Source organism: Bison bison, unplaced genomic scaffold (genome assembly GCF_000754665.1).
Source record: "Bison bison bison isolate TAMUID 2011002044 unplaced genomic scaffold, Bison_UMD1.0 scf7180017864452, whole genome shotgun sequence".
Taxonomy (NCBI): Eukaryota; Metazoa; Chordata; class Mammalia; order Artiodactyla; family Bovidae; genus Bison; species Bison bison.
Genome location: NW_011495014.1, coordinates 8,937,532 through 8,956,129, shown reverse-complemented (window position 1 = coordinate 8,956,129; position 18,598 = coordinate 8,937,532). Strand labels below are relative to the sequence as shown.

At 40.9% G+C, this 18,598-nt stretch overlaps 1 protein-coding gene across 6 annotated transcripts in view; it reads right to left on the bottom strand.

The window, feature by feature from the left end:
- RBMS1 (RNA binding motif, single stranded interacting protein 1) overlaps window positions 1–18,598 on the bottom strand; it is a 219,006-nt gene that overhangs the window by 11,450 nt on the left and 188,958 nt on the right. For 4 of the 6 annotated variants that reach the window (XM_010858975.1, XM_010858978.1, XM_010858976.1 and 1 more), the window contains exons 5-9: window positions 15,481–15,638; window positions 13,505–13,584; window positions 2,359–2,474; window positions 1,366–1,415; window positions 1,146–1,239 (exon numbers count right to left, since the gene is read on the bottom strand). In XM_010858975.1, the coding sequence (XP_010857277.1) occupies window positions 1,146–1,239; window positions 1,366–1,415; window positions 2,359–2,474; window positions 13,505–13,584; window positions 15,481–15,638 (498 nt within the window). The remainder of the gene's footprint in view (window positions 1–1,145; window positions 1,240–1,365; window positions 1,416–2,358; window positions 2,475–13,504; window positions 13,585–15,480; window positions 15,639–18,598) is intronic. The other 2 variants (XM_010858977.1, XM_010858979.1) reach the window with 1 other exon arrangement.

Sequence of the window (18,598 nt, the reverse complement as noted above, 5' to 3'; positions counted from 1 at the left end):
TTTTATGCTTTTAGACAGAACCACCTTTGCTATATTGCTTATGTTGACCAATCCATTATTTTAAAAAAGCAGAATGGATATACTCTTACCAGCCAGTTAATCCTGGATGTAAAGTGTAAAGGACAATAATGATAATCATAGCTAACATTTATTGAGTGCTAATCATAGGCCAGGTACTGGGTTGAGCTCTTTACACAGATAATCTCCTTTAGTTGTTATCATAAGCCTATGAGATAGAAACTATTATTATCCCCATTTTAAAGATGAGGAAACTGAGGCTTATAGATGTGAAATTACACAGGTATTAGATATTACCCCTACCACCAAATCCAGGGTTACAATATCTAATTCAATTGTTTTAAAGACAAGAATACACAAAAGTTTAGTCACACAGGATCTCAACAGTTAACAAAAGTGTATTCCTATGTCTGTAACTGACTCCGTTGGTGTTCTTGTCTGGGCCAAGGTGGTGACCTTGTGAGAGGCACTCCAAAATGGGAGAAGAAATACATGTACAACCAGGATTCATGGAGAACAGGAGCTACCCCTCCAATAAAACCACATCAGTATAACCACAAGGTGCCGAAGGAGATCTTGGTTCTAAGTTGGAAGTGTAAGGTAAAGCCTCTTCAAAAAATAACCTAAATGGAAAGCCGCCTCTCCTTTTTTGGCCTCAAGTCTCATTGCATTGCTCATTTCATGTTACCTGATAGAGACACATCTTCATTTATTAGCATATTTGCTTGCTCTTTTGTTAGTTTCTGCTGACAAATTAACAAAGGAACAGTGCAGATCTATTCCGTATTTTACCTAACGGCAATTCTCTTCCAGTTTCAATGTCTGGGACACATGGTGTCCAGCGGCAGGGCCTGTTGTAAAGGAAGCATCTGAGTTTGTCCCAATTCTAAAATGCTATAATTTCAAAAACTGACAACCATTTCCCTTTGTTGTACATTCTCCTAAACACAAAAATAAATCACTCTGTCAAATCAAAAGCAGCTAATTCTAAATTGGGTATCTGAGCTGCCTAACATTTGACTTAAAATTTCATTGTAAGTGTTCAAAATTTTAAGATACATAAAAACATAGCAGTGATTCATGGTTGGCAAGCTGTCATACTCTTGATGAATCCTTAAGGTACAAACCTGGTAGGCAGATACAGGAGACGCAATATAGGGTGTAATAGAAGTTTGAGTAATCATTCGGTTTGTAGCAATACTGTATGGTGAAGGATAAAATCTAGAACAAACACAAAAGCCTTTATTAAGTAATCCTTTAAGCACAATCATTCATGGAATAAACGTCTGATATTTTCCACCTTCACATTTTCCCTCTAGCTATTATGTATTTATCTTAATGACATACCCATTCTGTATAGCAGCTGTGGTTGGGTCATAAGTAAGTGTCATTCCAGCCTATGGGAAAGAAAAAGAAACATTCATCTGCAAAGGTACAAATTAAAAATTCCATTTCTCAGACTCATGGCAACAAAAAATGGGGATAGTTTAGTATTTGATAAAATTGAGAGTTTATGTTAGACACACGTAATTATAAACTCAACATGAGAATTAAGCTCTAGATTGGCACTGTACAACATAGCAGCCCTTAGTCAAAGACAGCTATTTAAACTTAAATGAAAAGCTGAGTCCCTCTACCATACCAGCTACATTTCAAAGGCGTTACAAGTGACTAGTGGCAACCTCTGGACAGTACAGACTGTAGAACATTCTACTGAATGGCAGTTCCTTAGACATTCTTGAACCAATATGTTACTTAAAAAAACCCAAAACAAAAGAACAATTTATTTATGGTTAGTATGGGGAAATGGAGGGCCAACATTTTTATTAAGAAATTGAGCTCTTTTTCTTTTTCTAAAGAACATTATTGAAAGAATTAGGTAAAAAATACCTGAATGACAAATATACTATTTATTTTAATAATATTTAAAATAATTTCTAAATAAAACTGTAATTCTAAGAAATCATAACATTTAAGACCACTTGTGTGGTGGGCTGCTGTCCATGGGGTCGCACAGAGTCGGACACGACTGAAGCAACTTAGCTGTAGATGTGCATTTCTTACAGCAATTTAAAATGCTTTATTTTTTTTTTTTTAAATAAATGCTGCTAACTGGTAAACACGGCTGTTTCCACCACCTATTGTCTGTCGGGAGAACCATCACTCCCTTAGCTGTGTATTCACTGTGAGAAGTCCTCACGTGACACTATCTGGATAATGAAGTTTTAACCCTAGTCCCTATTTTAGAACGTGATAACCATGTCAAGATGCTGCGCATGTAACTACTCTCGTATTTTGCGTGATGACACAGCCCCACAGAAGTTTCAAGAAAGGACTTACAAGTCTCACCTCTCCTTCTCTGTGCCAGGGCCGTCCATTTGGGATGTATTTGTTTGGGTTCTGTCTCTTCTTCTGTCCGCCATCCGCAAATTTACACAATAACGGTTCTGTAGGAGCTGAATAAACAGGGAAAAATAACAGGAAACCAGAATTGTATGTGTCTACAAGTGGCAAAATGTAACTGAATTCTTTTTTTTTTTAATAGGAGCAGTGTTGGTGCTTGAAGGGAACTAAGAGAATACTTCAAGGCAAAAGTTTATTCAGACCCTTAGAAGAGGACCCACTGGCGAGAAACAGTGCACAAAATGTTAGCTGTTTACTTCAAATTGGAGTGTAATAAAACATTTAAAGAGCTATTCCGAGGAGGCAAAGGCAGCCTTTGATTCACTCGGGTATTTCTTTAGGTGTGGGCCCTCTTCAACCCCATCCCTGTGAATCTTCAGATGTAACTAGGACGGTCACCCTCCCCTCCTCCACTTAAAAATGCTCCCGTAATTTTCCATTGTAATTCCTCAGAGAGGTCTTCACTTCCTCCAGGAGAAAACAAGTTCCCCTGTATACTGCTCACACTGTACTTTTTCTTTTTTTTATAGGCGCTTACTATTTATTCATACGATTTAAAAATTTTTAATTTTTAAAAAATTGGAATGTAACTGCTTTACAATGTTATGTTACTTTCTGTGTTACAACAACATGAATCAGCCATAGGTACACATACATCCCTTCCCTCTTAAGCCTTCCTCCCACCCTCCCCTTCCTACCCTCTGGGGCATCACAGAGCACCAAGCTGGGCTCCCTGGGCCATAGAGCAGCTTCCCACTAGCTGTCTGTTTCACACATGGTAGCGCAGACACTTCAGTGCTACTCTCTCAGTTCACACGCCCACCCCCACCCCCGCCACATTGCATTTTTATTTGGAGCATTTATAATACTTTGTGAATGTGGCGATCTGTCTGGTGTCTATCTCCCCTCCAGAGTGTAAGCTCCATGGGGGCAGTGACTTCTGTTCATCCCTGTTACCTCTAGTGCCTAAGTGTCTGGCATACTGCAAGCACTTATTCCCTCTTGGGTGAACCAACGAATGAATACAAACAGGTCTTATTTATTCTGGGGCTGAAGCAGGGAAACAGCTATACCTGCCCACTGTCTTTAAAGGTTTTTTTGGGCCTTTAATCATCCCACTTGGAGTTGCTTTACAATATATCCGCCTCATAAAATGATCCCAAAAAACTGTCAAAGAAAAGCAAAAGGTGCCTAAGATGCACAGACTTTTCTCACCAGGGTTACGTCTTCATTAGCCAAAAAAAAGAAAAAGGAAAAAAAAAAAGGCAACAACACAGTAGGCCACCCATAACTTCTCCTTTTTAAAAATGTTCTTTTCTGTAATGCAAACAGCAGTGTATTCCTAAAAGTTGTGCATGTTTCAGTATGTTTCTAGTTAACATAATAAAGATAAGCACACCTTCGTGTCTGGCTCTTACATTCAGTCCTTTGTCTACCGTGGAATGGTGATTACTACTTTCAAGTTCTGTTTCAAAGTTAAATAACCATGAAGAGAAAAATATTACTTGTGGAAAATTTACTCCTTTCTCCTTTGCCTCTTATTATCCTAATTCATCTCTTATTTTATATCACTATTACCCACCCACTAATGACAGGGTGTGGAAGCAATAGTGTCTCTCAGTACTGCTCTGCCAAAAAAACAAAACATAACCAAAGCCCCACTGCCATTCCTCCTCGCAGGCTGTCCACTGGTACTCCTCTCCCCTCTCCCCGGCTGAGCTGCTCCAGAGGGACGGGCTGGCACGTGAGCTCAGGTCTGAATGGCAGCTGTACTGCTATGGGTGTCTGGAGGTGCAGGCAAAGCTGTCCTGTGTCTGGTGAGACACGTGGGCCCCACCATTCACAAAGGGGCCCTGAGTTTCCCTTCTGACTCCATTACCTCCCCCACCCACTGATTTCCTGAGCGAGGAACTTCCATTCTTCCATTTAAGGCAAGCCGGGTGTGATGGACGATGGACAGGGGCCAAATCCTCCATTCCTAAACCACATTCTCTGTCTCTTCAAACAAAAAAAAAAGCGACTGACTTTTGGAAATTTCCACCTCCACCAACAACCACTGAAGGTAAAGTAAATGGATGTAGTGAAACCAGAGAGCTTTCTAATCACTGACAGTGCTTTTAATCCTGCAACTGGCCCTTCAGAATCAGATGGAAATGGGACGGAGAAAAAAAGACATTCAAGCAGAAGTGAAGAGAGTGCCTGTCGAGGCCGGCGATGCCTCATCCTTGACTTCTGAGGACAAACTGAGAACTTAGAGAGAAACAAGAGCTCTCTCTCCACTGATCTAGAAAGGTCCTTATAGTAACAAATGTTTCCTCCAATGACATCTGAGGGTTTTAGGATTCTGTCTCCCCATAACCTTGCGGAGCAAGAGAGAGTAAACTTGATGGTGCCGGCACTTTGTGGGGCTTCACTTTGGGGAAGTGCTTTTATCTAGAGGCATTATAAAGATCAGCTCCAAGACTGAAACTTAAATTAAAAAAGAAAAAAAAGTTCCCTTCAAAGGGAACAACGCAAATGCACCATTTTTTCTCCATTAGCAGAGAAAGAAGGTGACCAAGTCAGAATCATTCTGGATGTTCCCCAGGGCTGCCCAGGCAGGCAGATGCGAATGGAGGCAGCTGGGGAGCCATCGCTGGGGAGTGCCAAGGCTGCGCCTTTGCTGAGAGGCCAAACAGGCCTTCCCTATCTGTGGGAAGGTGCTCCCAACACATTTTCATTCATCTCGACTAAGCTCTGTCAACGAAAAAGCAATTTCAGGCAACAATCAAGCTTGCTAAAGACGTGTAATGAGGAGGTAAACATCAAGTGAGCAATGACATGTTTGCAAATATATCATTTAAAATGAAACAAATGGAACAGAATGTAGTTGAATCTTACAAAGTGAATTACATTTGCTACATGATTCTGCACTGTCATTAAGATATTTTCCTTCCTCTAAAACCAAAAAGGTAAGTCGTTAAAACAGTGTGTCTATTGGCAGGTGTCCCATATCTTAGGAAAACAAATTTCTTATTTCAAAGAACTACACCCCAGTCAGAGAAGGCAATGGCAAACCACTCCAGTACTCTTGCCTGGAGACTCGCATGGACGGAGGAGCCTGGTAGGCTACAGTCCATGGGGTCGCTAAGAGTCGGATACGACTGAGCGACTTCACTTTCACTTTTCACTTTCATGCATTGGAGAAGGAAACGGCAACCCACTCCAGTGTTCTTGCCTGGAGAATTCCAGGGACAGAGGAGCCTGGTGGGCTGCCATCTATGGGTCACACAGAGTCGGACACGACTGAAGCGACTTAGCAGCAGCAGCATAACCCAGTAGAAATGACAGTTTTCAGACAGTTGTTGGGTCGTTGCTTCAGGGAAAGAAGCAACTAGTATTCTGTGTGAGGCAACATACAATTCTAACCACTTCTTTCCTCTATTATTATGTTCTCTGGTCTGTTTCGCAATTGAAATTTTCACCAAGTGCCTGATCTCTGGCATCAACAGTCCCTCCTAAGGGGCTGTGAGCCACAGGGGGGATGCCCACGATGGCTTCCTGCACATCTCCACCAAGTTGTGTCCTTACCCATCTTCTGAAGTTTAGACTCTGCAGTGATTTATTTAGGCTCAACTGTCTTTCCTGGACACCTACAGTCAACATCATTTCTAGAATGCTTGCTTTGACTAAGCACTGTAGCACATGATCAGACCTCCCGGACATCCTCCTCACTTATCTAATCCAACTGCTCAGAGGACTCCAAGTTCTCTTCTATTTCTAACAAAGTGGAGTTTTTCCTAACCATGTTCTAACAGCTGGAGAAATGACTACCCCCCAGTACTCATTTTTTTTTCTAGCTATGGAGCATTTTATCCCAAATAACAGTCTCTAAGACATAAACTGCCTTTGATAGAAGCTTTTCTATCAGTTTTGGAAAAGTAGCCCACTCAGCAACTATAGGAGCTTCCCTGGTGGTTCAGATGCTAAAGAATCTGCCTGAAATGTGGGAGACCTGGGTTTGATCCAGGTTTCTCCAGGGTTGGGAAGATCCTCTGGAGAAGGGAATGGCAACCCATTCCATTATTCTTGCCTGGAGAATCCCATGGACAGAGGAGCCTGGTGGGCTACAGTCCATAGGGCTGCACAGAATCGGACATGACTGTATGACTTTCACTTCACAGCAACTGTAATCAGCTTTCTTAATGATCACTGTCAGCTACTTTCAAAGTTCTTCAACTAACAACATGCAAGAAACTATCCAAGACTCTTAAAAATTTCGATTTAAGGATCCAATAAATACTATCCTTTTTTTGTGTTTCCTGTTTCAGTCCCTTCTTTGTTTATAACCAAACCTTGTGGTCCTCTCTACCATAGGGGGCACAACTCTGGCTTCTCTCTGCAGATGCATACCTCCCACACGGGCTCTGTTAGGGTCTATCTCTGCTTTCCTGACCCTTACAGAGTGGTTCCATATCCCATTCAGCTTTCCATGTCAGTAAAATAATGGTTAACCAACATTCAAGTCAGGTTAAAGAGAAACCAAAAACACAATATTTTCCCATCACTCCAACATAAATATTTTAATATTCTATATTTACTACTTTTCTAAGTCTATATTTATTTTTCATTTTTGCAATGATAGGGGCTTTTATCATTTACATTGTAGCTCTTTATCTTGCTACAGAATCTTTTTTTTCTAATGGTTACATAATGTTCTATTTGAAAAGGGATCATGTATAGTTTCTTTGTTCTTACAACTAACACTGTGTGAACATCTGTGTGTGTTATATATTTTATCTCTTTGGTCCCAGTGCCAATGTGATGCTAGTGGTCAGATTCTATGCTGGTTGGAACAATGGATATAGATTAGTCTTTCTGGGTTTGAATTTTGGCTTTTCCATTTACTAGCTAGTGATTCCAGGCAGGTCTCTGGTTTCATAATATGTGCAATGGAGACCATTAAGAGTGCTTACTTCAAAACATTGTTATAATTACTATATATATAAATACATATAAACACACAGAACAATTAAATAAGTATTAGTTACTATTATTATCATCACTATGACAACAGGAGGAGCTCAAATTCTGAGCTGTGGCTCCTTCTTTGAATTGTTAAATTCTTGGGAGAGGAACTTCTGGTTTAGAAGTTATAAACGTTTTTAGGGACTGGCCTGTTTTCCTTGGGATTTGATTCTGTGAGATTTAAAGAGCTGGCTACGGTTGCTATGTTGGCTTGATGTAATTTAAGTTGTAGTTAGGGATGAAGTTGCTGGCAAATGCCTTTTAGAAAACTGTTTCATAGTAACACCTAAATCTTTAACTCAAGATCCTTATGCTTTAATAAAATCTTACTTCACTATTTATGAGCTTCCCAGGTGGCGCTAGTGGTAAAGAACCCACCTACCAACGCAGAAGACATAAGAGACATGGGTTTGATCCCTGGGTCGCAAAGATCCCCTGCAAGAGAGCATGGCAACCCACTCCAGTATTCTTGCCTGGACAAATAGATGGACAGAAGAGTCTGGCAGGCTACAGTCCACAGGGTTGCAAAGAGTTGGGACAGGACTGACGTGACTTAACGTGCACACACCACTATTTACTATTCCTCTCTAGCAGGACCTGACAGTAGAAAGGTGTAAAACTGACTGGAGTGGGCCTGCTGTGGGCTGGGTGTGATCCACGGAGGTAACAGCTGCCTGAAGGCAGTCTCCTCCTAAACCTGGCACAACACTTAGAGTGTCTTCATCTGAAACATGGGCACATGTCTGGTTGAGATCCCCTGTCACTTTTTAAAAACCAGACTTTCCTTCTGGTAGAGAATAAGTTTTAGTTTGGATCTGCAAGACAGTCGTCACCCCACTGGCCTCCCAGGATGGTTCCTGTCCTTCTGCTTTCTCGGCGATGATTTACTCATGATTTACCTTTGGAGGGAACATCTCAACAGAACGTGCGTTCAGACTCTGCTCTATTGTACGCACTAGGTGAGAGAGACGGGAACCATCACAATCCCAGAGGTCTGATCACATTGTCCTAAAGGTACCAGGACCATCGCACATGTCTTCAAGTATTTCTTTTGTCCTAGAGTTGCCCAAATTTTCTGTTTTTTAACAGAGTAAATGAAGCTTAAGCCAAACATGCAGGAAACGAAATGGGCAGTAAAAGCCCTTGAAAGATGTCCAGCCTTTTTACTAGATTTGTAATTTTTCCTCTAAACATTACCTTTTCTGCCTTCTGGCACTGAACAAGGCCCAAATAATTTTACCTATATATGGAACATTCCAGAACATGGATAAAAGCAGTTTTCAAGCCCTGCTGGGCATATACCCAAACTGAAAAGTCAAGGTAACACAGAAAGCAGATGGAAAACAAGCTGGGGTCTTTGGATGGAGTCGGCCAGCAGTCACACATGCACTTCACTGGAGCTCCATCGCCTGCACAGGAGAAGCTTCAGGCAATGCAGAATGAAGAAGCTTCAGGCAATGCAGCAGAATGAAGCCAGCGTGAGGCTGGGAATCTAACAAGCAAGTGCATATCCAGTGACTAGGCACTTTTTTTCTTAAGAAAAAAAAAACAAAAAACAAAACTCTCTGCCCCGACCACACTAGGTCGTCTTCACATTCCATTAACGTCACGGAGAGGTCCAGAAGGAGAGACGTGATCATACTGCCTTCTGCAGCACTGGATATGCGTGTGGCCTTTGTCCATGGGGTGCGTGTTGTGCGAAGACAGAGGGTGCAGGGCAAGCAGCCCTAGGAGAATTCCAGCTAACATGCCGTATGCATTTGCACTCTCTTCCAGGAAGGTACTGGAAGAACATTTTCCAGACAAATCTCTGAATCATGACCATGAGTGACAGTGTCTTTGCCTTGGGCACATCTCCTAATTTGGACCTCAGTTCTGCCCATCTCTTGTTGCTAACATTCTGTGTGGGAAAGCACCACTGTACTATTTCTCCATAATGGAATTTTTATCAACCCAATAGGACATACTGCTTTTAAATGTCTATGGAATTCACCTAGATTGTCTCACAAAGAAGTCACTGTCTCACAAAGAAGTTCTTTTATCCTCGTGGTCCTTTCAAGTAAATATGACTAAGTGCAAACCAGCTAGCACTCAAAACCAAGGTAAATCCAAACAAAAGAAAATGCTTCAGCATTTTCAGAGAAAAGTGAGAGCCTGAGTGCGGAGAAGGATAGAAGGCAAGACATTCTGAGAAATTTCTTTTTCAACATAAATTGTAATGAATGCTCGAAGAATCTGCCATAAGATAAAGCCTTTGTGAAAATATGGTAATATCAGACACAAAAGCACAAGATTTTTTAAAAAGCAGTTTCAGAAAGAAGACTGCATAAAATGTTGTGATGTGGTTGAGTGATTTTTATGGAACTCTAAACATGCATTACCAGGCCCCATATAGGGGACCGAGCTTCAACACCCTGGCATGAAGACAGTGCTGGCAGAAGGATGGGTGGTATTGGAGAAATGACATAGCTGAGCTCCTCCTGCTTTGCCATCTAGAGACTTTCTTTCTAGTGTCACGCAGTGAGTTAACTGCTCAGTTTGCTAATTCTCAAAAAGTGTCTTTGGGGGACTGTGTCTAATGTGTGTTTCTTTTCTATACTTGGTTCCAATGTCACATGCGAATCGCCAGTCATGCAACAATCGGAGTACTCTGACAGAAACCATCCTGGATAATTCTCCTTATGCCAGCTAAACAACTTGCATCATTAAATAAACCATCCTCTGACTGTATTTGTGAAATGTTATGTCTGCCTAGCAATAAGCCTACATTATTTAAACATGAAAGTGGAGGCCCATTCAATTTACCCTTGTCTGACAATATTTTTTCTTTTTCATCTGGTTCTACTGAAAGTAATCATATGCACTCCATGAAGAAACCCATGTGACAGAGCAGTCAGACAGGTAATTGGAGGGGAGAGAGAGGCATTAATAAACAGACTTAGTCAAAGATAATTCTTGTATTTACATGGACAGAAAACAATCCAGACATGTTGAAAATGGTTTCAATTCTGGTGTGGGTTCTCCAGTCCACTGGAGACTTGTTTTGGGGAAAGGTTGGTTTACTGAACAGTGGGCTTCCCAACCTGCATTGCACATTTCAAACTCCTGCCAAAACAGCAGCTCAACCACTTATAGGCAAAATCTATCCCAAAAGACCATCAAAATAGCCAGCCACAAATCTTGTGATAAGCACTCCATCTGAAAAATGCTCTTGAAAACGCTTTGGTAAACCTCTGCTAGTGTAGGGCGATGCACAGGCTTTTGGTGCCTACCGCAAAATTAAAATATAAAACACAGCCCTCACCACTAAAGAACTTGTAGTCTAGTCAGGAACCAATACTGAAACACAGGAGAGATCATCACACATCAGAAAATGGCATAAAGTTAAGTCCTGGTTCGAATATAGAGAACGGCTTGACCACACAGCTGTCCTCCCTAGGGGATGCTCCTCTTGGAGAAGGAACTGATCTTGCTCTTACATCCCCTCTGACCCTCAGCACTACTTGGAAGAAACTATTCATTATTAGCTGCAAAGGTGCAGAGAATCTTACAATCATTTACATGTGGTTTGGAAATCAGGTCTTTTTTGTTTTTTTTCCTAGAATGGGTGTGACCAACAATCTTCAAATCTACTTCAAAGAAAACAGTTAAATGACACAACCATGAAGTCCTTTGGAGAAAAAAGGAAACTGGCCAACCTCAATTTGTGACATGCTGAGATCTATTTTACTCAGGGAACTGGAAGATCTTATCTTAAGCTGATACAACATCAAAATAAAAGGGTGCTGTGGTGTTTTTCCTTCTTGAAATTCCCCTGTTGCATTCAAGAGCAGGCTGACAAATTAAGGAGGTCATAGGTGTGTGGATGAGCAGCCCTTCGATGGGACTCAGGTAATTCTCTGGGGTTCTGGCTATGCAGAGGACAGCAAGGGGAGGGAGCAGGGCATGGGGGCAGCTTGTGCAGGGGCCTTGCAAGGCCTGCAGGGCAAGGTTGACAGAAGGCTCCCCACGTATGAAATCTTTCCCTTGTCTTTACTTAGTTGGAGGGTAAAAACAATCCCTTCTTATTTTCTTTAATTTCAACTCAAAAGAAAACTGCCTAAGAAAAACAAAAAAGGAAGCTTTTTCACAAGGCTGAGTTCCTTGAAAGAATGTACTACCAAGTCTTGTATTTTATGCTTCAAACTCATGTCAGTAGGCAGTTCAAGCTCACACACAGCCATGCAAACTGTATCCTATCAGGTTTCGGTGTTGAAGGATGCGATTAGTTCATGGTATCGCCGCACATACTTATCAGTTCTCTATGAAGTGGGACTCACCCGGATACCGAAACTAAAGTGGATCCCTAACCACAATCATCAGCCATCCAGTTAAAGATGGAGCCTTAGAGCTACAGGAGAATAAATACTAAACACTAGTTACACATGCACACATAGGAACATCTTCCAATTTGTGGTTAGCCACTTGCACGCCAGCTTGTAAACAGTGTTGTCTTGGTAATTAGTGTAGTTAAATTTATGCAAAATAACAAACAGTTATTGGTGCTTAGTAAGGTTCAAGTACTGAGATAGGTGTGAAAACCGAAAGATGAGAAAACAGGCTCTGCCTTCAAGGAGCTCAGTTTAGTGCACTGACATGTGTAAACCTGTTAAATTAAATGCTGCCCTACAGGTGGGTGTCCTCAGGGAGCAATGCAGACGGTAACCCAATGGGAGCAGAGAAGGCTGTTGAAGTGGGGAGGCAGGCCTTGACCAGAATCTTGAGGGGTGAGAAGGGAACAGCCAAGTTAAAGGGAATGGAAGTGAAGCCATCTCCTTAGGACTGTGGTGCGGGAGCAGTTTAGGGAGAGGGCTGTGCAATCTGGTGAAAACTGTGAAGAACTACAGTTTAGGTAAGGGTGAGAGGCTGAGTGAGGCCCAGTGATGCTGAGGGTCTTGTCAGGCTGGAGCTCACTGTCTTTCAGAGCAGGTTTAGTGGGAGTCAGAGGAGGTGTGATGTTGAAATGAAATCTCCTGAGGTGCACTGTTCTCAGTCAAGACAACACAGGTCAGAGCAACGGCAGGAGGAGGCTACAGAGGAGCGGATGGAGGGGCCATCGCAGGTCAGTCCAGGCACTGTAAGCAGGGAGGGCGCACACATGTTGAAATCATCTAGAACAAAGGCAGCAGTTGGGGTAGAAAGTACCATTGTCCTCAAAGGATATGATTGACAGAATATTTACTGAATGAGAAGGTGTGTTAGAGGATGCCTTTAGCATCCAGGGAGGAGAGGTTTCCAATCCTCTGCAAGGCACACAGCTCCTTACCAGTATGTCTGCTTCCATTCATATATACATTTTCATTTTATACATACATATTCATTTTATTTTTTGAATTAAAAAAAATTCATTAGGGTATAGTGATTTACTATGTTGTGTTAGCTTCTGCTGTATAGCAAAGTGTACCAGTTGTACATATACACATATCCACTCTTTTAGATTCTTTTCCCATACAGATCATCAAAGAGAACTGAGTGGAGTTCCCTGTGATAAACTGGAGCTTCTTATTTGTTGGTGTTTTTCAGGTCTGTCCTGTTCTTTTGCCACCCCATGAACTGTAGCCCACCAGGCTCCTCTGTCCTTGAGATTTCCCAGGCACCAATATGGGGTTGCCATTTCTTTCTCCAGGGGATCTTCCTGACCCAGGGATCGAAACTGTCTCCCGCAGGTCTCTTGCACTGCAGGCAGATTCTTTACTGCTGAGCCACCAGGGAAGCCCAGGTTCCCATAATCATCTATTTCATACACGGTACAGTGCTGTGTATTTGTCAGTCTCAGTCTCCTAGTTCATCCCTCCCCCTCCCCATCACTTTCCTCCCCGGTAACCATGAGTTCGTTTTCTACATCTGTGACTCTATGCTTCCATTCACATTCACAACAGCTGGGAGAAGTGAATTTTGAAGTCTTTTTGGAGATCCAAAGAAATAAATGTTAAAGAGCTAAATGAGGAGTGTTTTGTTCTGGATATAAGAGTCACCACATCCTAAAATTATAAATAACAGAAAAGACTACTAATATAATTTTAGACAAACAACATACCAGAAACTCCGGGTGGTGTCTTAATGAATTTTCCATTAAAATGACCAATAACAGCTTCACACTTTTCTGTTGATTCCATCCTATTTATACATAAAAATAAGACATAAATAATCAAAGATATCTTAATTTTCATTTCGTTCTGTGCACATGAATACAATCTTACAGGTTTATTTGATACAGATGAAACCTAACAAAATGTGAGTGATAAGAAAAAGTGCGTTTATTCTCTTTTAGTGTTGTTTGTGTGTTTCCATGGTAAAATGAAAACTTGATGACCAGATACCTTCAGAATCATAAAAGAAATAAATTATACCTTTAATCAAGCACACAAAATGTTTAATTTTTTTCTACTTGTTGAAATGATAATCAATACACAATAGCTTTACTAGTTATGATACTGAATCAAAAACAAAAATACCAGTTTAAACTACTAGTGTATTTAGTGCTGCTAGGACACTGCTCATTTTAGAGATGGTCTTTCCTTTTACTTATTCACAAAACGACAGACTCAAAAGTCATGAAATGAATTGGGGCTGAACAGAGGATGTGTCTTACAAGTTTTTCACTTTAGCTTCAAGTTTAAAATTAGTGAAGTCAATTATGTTCCTTCTTTGCCTTCTTGGCTTTAGAGGAAGAATTAAAGGATGGAGCCTGACAACTTATTCTACATCTGCAGAAACATTTCGGGGGAATTAAATAATTTTGATTTATTTTTCTTTAATGGAGGAAACACTGAATAATCTGTTCAAAATGCACTGTACTCCTGGACTACCCAGAATAGTTGCACTTTGATTTTAATGGGTGGTAATTAAAAAGCATTAGAATTTAACTGGGTTCCATCTTTGGATACAGAAACGAAAGTCCTTGATCTGCTTTCAGAAGAACACCCACAGAGGGCCGATTTTCAGATGGTGCTGGGCCTTTCACTGTTTCACCTGATCCTTTTAACCCATGAAGTGCACAATGGGTTCTGGCCTTGGTGACTTTCCACTTGTAGAATATTTTAGTTTTATTATAAAATCATCTGGTCTAACAGAAAGAGCAATGGGTTGAAAGCCAGAAGAACCAAGTACTAGACCTTGCTTCATTGCTTGGCAACCCCATCACAATGTCCTTTCTTTAACTCAATTCTTTTTATATGTCAAAGTGTGAACAATGCTTGCTTTGTTGATCTCACAGGCCTGTGGTAGATGCGACTGTCATCAAACAGGATAAAGTCAGCAATTTCCTCCCCCAAATCAAAGTCAATACTTTAAAACATGTAGACATTATTGGTTACTGCACAGAATTAATAGGGTGCTAAGCGCTGTAAAATCAGTTTTTGTATGTGGGCTTTCAGATTTGAATTATGTCAAAATCAAAGGAAGCAAACTAACCACTGCACGGAAGCACCCTTTCTGGGGAGGAAGGGATAAAAGTAAGATGAAGGAAGGAGGATGCTTTAGATATGTGCAACATTTTACTTCTTAAAAGATAATTTGAAGCAAAAACTGTAAAGTGTTATAATGTGTGTGATAACTGGTGCTTAGGTGTCTGCTGTACTCTTCTCAATGTGTGAAATATTTCATTAAAAATCTAATTTACTGATTTTATTGATGATGAATCAAAGTTCTACCTAATGAGACAAAAATACCGATTTATTTATGAAATTTAGGAGCCTGCGGTTATTTTTTTAAGCAGTTTAGGCAACCTGATCGAATTAGTCAAAATATTAAGGAAACACACTTGCAAAACTATTGCTCATGTGATATTTCCTTACCCTAAGTCTCCAAATATTTAGGGTCCTCAGGTTCAAGAATTCCAGTGAGTTTCCAAACAGCTGGGGGAGATGCAAATTATTTTTTGTGCATAATTTAAGTTCATGGTACAACTGGCTCCTATAACCCTGGCTTAAATTCTCTCTTCTTGCTCAATTTTTATTCTCCAGGAAATGTAGCAGAGCTATTGTTGACACGAAGACAGGGCAGTATGCTCACCTAGCAAAGCCAACACCACGACTCGTCCCACTGGAATCGCGTAGTATCCTTGTAGAAATCACTTGTCCAAATGGTTTCAGCATATTTTCAAGTTCTTGCTCATCCATGGACAGTGGCAAATTAGAAATATACAAGTTGGTAGGATCTTGTTCCTGTTGCTAAAATGGAACAGAGAATTATCTGTTAATTTCTAATACAAGGTGAGATATTTACATGAACACACTTTTACTTAACCACTCTCTGAGTTCAGGTCCCTTCAAAGTACTAGCAAGTGAGACCACTTGCTATAGAACACCCAAGTCACCCTGGACACTCAACAACAGTGTCTGAAGCTTGGACAATCTGGGCAGGTCAGTCACGAGCCTACCAAACCATTCTTGGCAGGTTGGAAGTGGAAGTGCTGGCAGGCACTGCTAAGTTGGAGAGGATGCCCTCATGCAAGTACAAGTCTCAGCCATTTGCAGTGTTCTGCAAAATAACTAACCTTGACTCCACTACTATTTTTAGGAGCCCATTTCGGGCACACTATTGCACAGATGGTGGTTACTGCTAATAATTTAATCCAGAGACACATGATGGATTCTGGACCAAGTCATCCAAAATTCAGGGGTGGTTTGCCCAAATTCCCTTCTTTTGCTCTATGGTGGAGTCCTTACTACCTTGATCTGTGATCACCAAAGGAAAATAGAGGGCTCTTAAGTTAACAAAAATAAAAAACCTACAAAGCCATACAAAATGAAAGACTAGAGGCAGAGCAAATTTTAGAATCTGGATAAAGCTAAACTCAAGTGTAGAAGGGGGTAGGGCATTCTGGGAAATCTTTGCTATTCAAAGAGTGATCCAGGAGCCAGCTGTGATGGAATTACCTGCAAGCTTACTAGAAATGTAGGATCCCAGGTCCCATCTCAGACTGATGTTATCAGAAACTGCATTTTAACAAGATCTTCAGGAAGTACAAATGCATATGAAAGTCTAAGAAACAACAATTAGACCATTTCCCACTCACCCTTCCATTGCAGAAGTAAAATCAGCTGAAATCAAAGATAAGAACTGAGTTTTCTGAGAATCAGTAACTGCTACGTATAATTTTGCCTTTTTATACAGTTCATGGGGTTCTCACAGCAAGTATCTTGATTTACAAAGAGTTTGGTGTTAAATCATGAGGAAATAAGCTTACATGACAACTGGAGTATTTTCTGAGCAAATAAAAATTCACCATGGCAATTATGAGATTAGGATGGTCTTAACTTTAAAATAGGCTTTCCTTTGATATTATTAATCAACTGTATCTTTACATATTGAACTATGCAAGTTTATGATTTTAACAAGCACTACTGTGCCGTGCTCAGCCGCTTCAGATGTGTCTGACTCTTTGTGACCTATGGACTGTAGCCGCCAGGTTCCTCTGTCCATGGGATTCTCCAGGCAACATGAAGGTGGGTTGCTGTGCCCTCCTCCAGGGGATCTTCCCAACCCAGGAATTGAACCCATACCTCTGGCATGTTCCTGCACTGCAGGCAGGTTCTTTACCCAATGAGCCACCTGGGAAGCCCAACAAGCACTATTAGCAAAGTCATTAATTGATGTTTTAGTCTTAGGCCTCAGAAAAGTGCACTCGTCATATTTTAGATTTTCAAAATATATGTGAAGTACAGTACTTGAAAAATATATGTGAAGTATACAAATGTTTGGATTTGTACAAAGTTTCTACTATCAAATGTTATTCTGTCATTAATTAAAAATGAAATAAAACTTCTCCTTTTAGATAATCTGCAAGTAAAAGTGAGTACTGATCTTTCACACTATACCTAAGTTGTAAGACTTAAAACAGTAATCTGGTATCCCAGAAAAGGGTAAAACACCCTGGTAGTTCCAAGAATTAAAGTTACCACAGACTGAGAAACTATGGGCAAAAAGTACTCTCTGTGACCTCCTGGTTCTGACAGAAGGCAGCCTGCAACCCCCAGTCCCAAAGGAATGAGCAGAAGCTCCCAGCTTCTCGGAGGTGTGTCAGGCACAGTTGGGTCCAATAAAAAAAATATCAAAAATTTTCAAATGTTCAATAGTAAGCCAAAAACTTAATCTCCTTAACCCTTGACAGACTAAATAAAAATGGCTACTAACCTTGCTTCTGGCTGAAATTAAAGTCATTGTGAAGTGAAGTGAAGTGAAGTTGCTCAGTCGTATCCGACTCTTTGCGGCCCCATGCTGTAGCCTACCAGGCTCCTCCTCCATGAGATTCTCCAGGCAAGAATACTGGAGTGGGTTGCCATTTCCTTCTCCAGGGGATCTTCCCGACCCAGGGATCAAACCCAGGTCTTCTGCATTGGAGGCAGATGCTTTAACCTCTGAGCCAAAGTCATTGTGGTACCACTGATTACCTTACGCAGAGCAAAATCTCCCACTGACAATTACATAAAGTGTATCTTTAATATATAAAAATTGCAGAGTGATTTAATGCATAACAATAGATAAAAGGCTTCAAAATAAGGGGGAAAACAATATGTTCTTATGTATCAAATTTTTCAATTCTTTTGAGGTAGGCTAAGAGGTAAAATCTCCATTCCTTATTTCCACTTCACTCACTACCTCCTCAATTTCGCCCACTTAATTGCACAGCTTCTCAATTAGCTACCGCATGTCAGCTCTAATCTCCTAAGTCCCTGAAGCTTTCATGGAGTGCATAAGACTGTATTTGTTCCTGTGGAAATCTGGTCCTTAGCTGGCAAACACAGATGGGATCCTTTCTTTCTGAAGGTGCGTACTGAGGGGCCCTGTAACCTAACACAGTCCAATAACATTTACAGTGTATCCTGTATATTCCAGACCCTCTTACACAATAATTATGATGCCAGTCCCGTGTTCCAACAGTTTACAGTTGGAGCTGGGGAGATAGAAACACACGAAATGAATGCTGTAATGGAGACGCGTACAAATCCCAATGGGAGAACACACAGGGCAGCTTGTCTTTAGTAGGGAACACTTTTCAGGGAGCATGACATTGAGACCTGAGAAACATGCATAAGGCACGAGGCTGAAAACCAGACTGTAAAAAGCTATCCAAGGAGTTTGACTTTTTTGTCAGTCATCCCTGCTTAAACTTTTCCACTTAAGGAGT